A 6,137-nucleotide genomic window follows, 5' to 3' on the forward strand; every position below is an offset into this window, starting at 1 on the left:
CTGCCTTTCCTGCAGAGAGCCAAAACCCTGTCACGTGCAGCATTTCATCTTCTTCCCCCTAGAAAGTGGCCCAGGACCTTTCGTAGATCAGTGGACGTGGAGGGGTGGGTGGCTTGGCCAGGATGATGTGGCAGAATGGAGACCGCGATCCCTCCTGGGGCTGGTGTTGCCTCCCATTTTGCAGACTTGCAGGTCCAGGTAAGGAGGTCCAAGCTGCACAGCCACGAGTGTAAGATTTCTTCTCTTCGAGAGCCCTCCGGATGTGTTTTACTCCACACCCGCCCCCGCTCTGGGGAGTGGCGCCCTTTCCCGGTGGGCGGGGGCAATCTGGTCCCGCCCCGCGAGGCCTGGCTCCCGCCCACTCACTCCCGCCCGCACCCATGCGGTCTCCAGCACGCCACTTACTCTGCTTTTGCAAACTTGCGAAATGTATTCCTCTCGAGTTGCACTTGTATATCTGTTTATTTTTCATTTTTAAAACATGTTTTCTTGATAAATTTATAAATATTTTAGCAGGTGCCCTTTCCCCGTGTAAATCTCTGTCTCCGACACACATGCCCACACTGCCTGCCAGATTGCATTCGTCTTTCGGCACGTGCACCTCCCATGTAGGAGACCCACTGGTATGTTTGCTTCTCTCTTTCTCTCTCCCTCTCCCCCCCCGCTTTTTTCCCATCCTCTTGAATCCTCTCCTCATCTCTCCTGAGCACCCTTGCAAAGGGTGAGGACTCACTTCACAGCGCTTCAGATGTCCCATTTCTCCATCCATTTCACTGCGTGTGCCTCACGGAGCGTCCTCTTCTTCTCTCCTCACACAGCTAGTTATGGGAAAACCTTCATCAGTCTCCCCTGTGGTGGCTAAATTCACCTCTCTGATGGGGTGATCAATTTTAGTAACACAAGAGCTTATGTGGGGTTTTCTCGAAGGAGAATATCTCAGAACCCTGGGCTGGTACTCTAGGGCTCAGCCTCCTCACCTCTGTCCCTGCTTCCTGTGTCCAGAGAGAACTGGTCCTGGGACTCACTGCACAGTCCCCAGCCATCTGTGCCATTGTGTTCAGTCCATCAGCTACAGAGGCCAGAGAGCCTACTGATATAGGATTTTTTTTTAATAAATTTATTTTTATTTTTGGCTGCATTGGGTCTTCGTTGCTGCGCGCGGGCTTTCTCTAGTTGCAGCGAGCGGGAGCTACTCTTTGTTGCGGTGCGTGGGCTTCTCGTCGCGGTGGCTTCTCTTGTTGCGGAGCACGGGCTCTAGGCGCGCGGGCTTCAGTGGCTGTGGTGCATGGGCTCTAGAGAACAGGCTCAGTAGTTGTGGTGCACGGGCTTAGTTGCTCCGCGGCAGGTGGGATCTTCCTGGACCAGGGCTCGAACCCGTGTCTCCTGCATTGGCAGGTGGATGGATTCTTAACCACTGCGCCACCAGGGAAGTATAGGATTGAATCATGTGGAACTGCTGATGGTTGATTTTTTTTTTTTTGCAATTTTCATTGTTTTTTTCTAAATAGACTTGCTTTTTTCAGAGAAGTTTTAGGTTCACAGCAAAATTGAAGGGAAAATACGGAGTTCCCACCTGCCCTCTACCTCAGCACGCTCACAGCCTCCCCAGAGTGGTACGTTTGTTACAACTGATGAAGCTATAATGACACATCATAATCACTCCAAGTCCATAATTTACCTTAGGGTTCACTCTTGGTGGTGTATGTTCTATGGGTTTGGACAAATGTATAATGAATGGCATGTATCCACCATGACAGTGACATAGAGTAGCTTCATCTAAAAATCCTCTGTGCTTCAGCTATTCATCCCTCCCTCCCCCACCCCACCCCTTAAGCAAACACAGATCTTTTTACTGTCTCTATAGGTTTGCCCTTTTACAGAATGTCATATAGTTGGAACTGATGGACTGTTTTTTGACCTTCAGAAATCGCAACCTAATGCATTTGGGGGAGATTTTCAACTACAAGGTTTGGGACTAAGAGTTTTCCAGTTGATTCTCTGCTAACCCCAAATTCCAGGAAACTGGAACCTTGATTCTCTGCAGTTTTCTGGTTGGTGGTGATTTTGCTGGTCACTCGGCTGGGCCTCAGAGAGGCATGAAAAGAAGCTAGCACAGGGAAGGTGTCAGGGTCAGTGGCACATCTGGATGGGCTGCTCAGATGGCAGAAGTATGTGTCCAGGCTCTCAGCTTTTAAGTTTCTAGTCATTCATGAGTTACACTATAATGTAGGATGCGAAAACCAAAGCTGGAAAAACCCCGGAACCTACTGTACAGCACAGGGAACTCTGCTCAATATTCTGTAATAACCTAAATGGGAAAAGAATTTGAAAAAGAATAGAAAAAAAATAATGATGTGGGCTTGTATGATTCCATTTATATGAAATTCCAGAGAACATAGATCTATAGAGATAGAATGCAGGTGAGTGGTTGCCTGAGGCTGGGGGTAGGCATGGGGAGTGACTGCAGTGGCAGTGAGAGAGATTCTTGGGGTGATGGGACTGTTCTAAAATTGTATCATGGGATGGTTACACAACTTTATAAATTTACTACAAATCACTGATTGTTTCACACTTGAAATTAATGAATTTTATGGCATGTAAATTAAACCTCAATAAACCTGTTAACATTTTTTTAAAAAGAAAAGAAAAGCCCCAGAAAACAGGATGCTGGGTCCTCCCAGTCAGGCTGGATCAGGCCTTTTCTTTTTCTTCTGTTGTTCAGGTGTGTGAGAAAGAGAAGCTGTTGTCAGAGAGGAATCAGCTGAAAGCGTGCATGGGGGAACTGCTGGACAACTTCTCCTGCCTTTCCCAGGAAGTCTGCCGAGATATCCAGAGCCCCGAGCAGATCCAGGCCCTGCATCGGTACTGCCCTGTCCTCAGACCCATGGGTCTCCCCACAGCCTCCGGTATGAACCCCGTGCCCTTGGGCGTGGAGCAGAACCTTGCCGCCCCGCAGTGTGCAGTGGAGGAAAGCGTGCCCTGCTGCTTGGAGCAGGGCACAGCGGCCCCCGGGCCCCCCTGGGCGCCCAGCAGCGCCTCAGAGAACTGTACTTCTGCTCGGAGGCTGGAAGGCACTGACCCAGGAACCTTCTCAGACAGAGGACCTCCTCTGGAACCCAGGAGCCAAACGGTGACCGTGGACTTCTGCCAGGAAATGACTGATAAGTGTACAACCGATGAACAGCCCAGGAAAGATTACACCTAGTGACGGCCTGCCTCCTAGTTCTCAGCCCTCTCCCACCCAGGTGTCCATGGGTCAGCCTGCGGTGCCGTTTGTCTGTCGTCTGGAAGAACCAAGAAGGAATTTGGTGCACACTACAGCAGTCTTAGCAGCAATACTGTTTCCAAGTATTCTCTCCTCCCTCCAAGCAGGAGCGATATATAGTTACCTTCACGATGGTGCTACCCCTTGCTCAGGCAAGGAAAGACGACAGTGATGATGCTGTCTGTCTGTGGGTTCATTTCAGTCTTAACAGGGATAGACTATAACACCTCTAGGACCCAACCACGGATTTTTTTTCTCAGTGGCCCATGTCACAAACCCTATCTCAGGAATTTCTTCTGAATGTTCAATTTTTTTCATTGAAGACAGCTTCTATACACATCAAAGTTTTATAGCTAGACTGTACATATTATATATAATATATATATAAAATATATATCTCTCTCCATATGCAAAGGTCCTGCATGCCTCAATTTTCTCATCCTAAAACTGGAAACTTCGTTTCTCGTTTATAAACAGGTTCCAACATTCCTCTTCTTTTGTCTCTGACGCTAGAACTAGTTTGTAACTGTTAAGATGGTCGTTTTTCTTGCTTCACAGTTCACTTTCAAGTTGTGCTTATTTATGGACAGAATTCAATGTTGGAAGCTTTCTTTGAGGTTTTATTTCAGACCTTTTTTTGTTTGGTTGGTTTGGTTTGGGCACTGTCAGATGGTGCCAGTTGAGTATCGTGGGTTTGGTTTTTTCTTGCAGATACTGTACAGTCAAGGTCAACTTTGCCACTTGCACTGAGTTTTGGGTCAAACCTATTTTCTTAAATGAAGTTGTCACTTCAGTATAACTCAAGTAAACTGTATATTCTTTGCTTTTAGTTAAAAAAGTAAAAGTTAGCTAATTAAAAAAGCACTCAGGTGATAATTATGTAGGAAAAACAATCTTGCCAAATAATGAATTCATCCTAGGATGTAGACAATAATCTGCTTGAATATTTTTATATTTCACCTCCTCCCCACCTTTTCCTAAGCAAAGTTAAAACGCAGAGAGTTCAGAGTTGATGCTGGATGTTCAGATTCCTAAGTGGAGAAAGAGTTTGGACGTCTCACTCAAAAGCGCATCGAAACAGCAGGAATCGTGATTTTGTACCAGAACTCAGCAGGCATTGGCTCCTAAATAGCAAGTTAGAACTGTTTTCTCAGCCCGGGAGTAAGTCCCATTCATTTCAACACTTCCCCAGGCCTCTGCTTGCTCTTGGAAGCATAGGATAGTAGGAACTTCTCCGTCGAAGGACTTGGCTGCTCAGCAAGCCAGCTTCCCAGCCCAGGACGTGCCTCCCCCTGGGGACTCACCTGAGGGGGTCTGAATCACAGCCCTGGGGGTGCCACCCTTAGGTGGCCGTCCTGGGGTTAACGCAGCTGGCCCAGAGTAGGAGAGAGCAGGACAGATGTTAGCCTGGGGTCTGTCCCTGACGCAGGCAAAAGCATTTCTTTCTCCTTTCTCCAAATGCTTTGAGTTGAATTCTGAGGTTTTTCCACCCTTCTCTAGTCCGAAGGCAGATTTCATTCTGAGGCTTTGGACACGACATGGCCAGGAGCCCTCCCTGCCCCCCACTCACCAGGCACACACCTTACCCTCACCTGATGATCGTTTCCTTCTCTTGCTGCAAAACTAGTTGGCTTGCAACCCACAGAGAGCAGCTTCCCTTGGCTCAGGGGGCACGTTGGCCCCTGGCCACGTTTACAGGAAGGTGTGCCGGACACCACAGCTGGCGCAGGGGAGAGATCAGCTCCCTCCCTCCTCTGGGCCGGCTGCAGGAAAAGTCCTGAACAGTCTGATGTGGGGATGGGGTGGTGGGCAGTGGGGACTAGGTGGTTGATTTTGTTTCTTTATTTGTGCCATTGTTTGGACGATATTAAAGCTGCATGTAAAAGGGGAAATTAGTATATGACGTAGGCGAAAAGTGAAATCATAGTAACATATGTTTTAGTATTAACTTCTTTCTGTACAAATATTAGTGCTAAATGTTTAAATATGTATGAATGCCAGAAATTTGTTGGTTCATGCGGTAGGATTAAAAAAAAAAAAAGGCTTTTCTTTGCAAATAGTTCCACTTTTAAAACCTGCCTCTGGGTTTTTGTTTTTTCTCATGTGTGTATGTATGGTGCGTGCTTGTCTGAGACAGACTATGATCCAGCTCTGAGTTGGAGGTACCGTTTTTCTTGTGGCTGTTGAGATTTCTTGGCCTAGTAGAAGAGTTCTGTGCTTCACCGTGAGGTTTGCCTTTGGGAAAAACTGGTGACAGCTCGAATTTAAACTCGGTGTGAATCACGTGACCCATCACAGGCGTGTGTTCTGGTAGACGAGTCGGCCAACAGTATTTTTTTGGTTTTGTAACTCTCTTGTTGCCTCTTTTAAGTGACCTCCTCCTCTTTGGAAAAAGGAATGTTTTCTGCTCATATCGTAACAAGGTCCAAACCAGCTCGTTGGCGTGACTGACCCTGGTACCAACACGTGTGCATCTGGTAATTTCGATCCCATTCGTGCTGTTCCCGTTCTGTTGTCCTGCGCGGCAGGCCTCTTGCTGGGGGGTGGAGGGGTGGCCTCTATTCCCCTCTCTGCTAACTCAGCCCACAGCCTCCTCCTACCAGCCCCTGCCTCGCGTTTCTTCCTCTGCCCCGGTCACACCCCTGCCACCCTGGCCATGGGAACTGGTTAAAAACACTGCTGGAGAAACTGTCTTTCGATTTCTTAGAGATGTGAACAAGTTGTTGGGATTTGGTTCACTGTCCGCCAGGAACAAGCAATTGGCTTTGTGCAATTGTTGACGTGATGCCTCTGTGTCTCTTACGGCTCTGAACCATGTGCTTGTCAAGATTATTTCCAGGTTGATTCAAAGGGAGGACTAGCTGGGGACCGG

General features: G+C 47.8%; 1 protein-coding gene across 2 annotated transcripts in view; it reads left to right on the forward strand.

Moving 5' to 3' along the window:
- BACH2 (BTB domain and CNC homolog 2) overlaps positions 1–3,208 on the forward strand; it is a 357,735-nt gene extending 354,527 nt beyond the window's left edge. For both annotated transcript variants that reach the window (XM_082633604.1, XM_082633605.1), the window contains one exon: positions 2,723–3,208. In XM_082633604.1, the coding sequence (XP_082489730.1) occupies positions 2,723–3,205 (483 nt within the window). In that variant the 3' untranslated portion in view covers positions 3,206–3,208. The remainder of the gene's footprint in view (positions 1–2,722) is intronic.
- The last annotated feature ends 2,929 nt before the right edge of the window (positions 3,209–6,137 follow it).

This window comes from Mesoplodon mirus (genome assembly GCF_964341445.2).
Source record: "Mesoplodon mirus genome assembly, chromosome: 10".
Lineage (NCBI taxonomy): Eukaryota > Metazoa > Chordata > Mammalia > Artiodactyla > Ziphiidae > Mesoplodon > Mesoplodon mirus.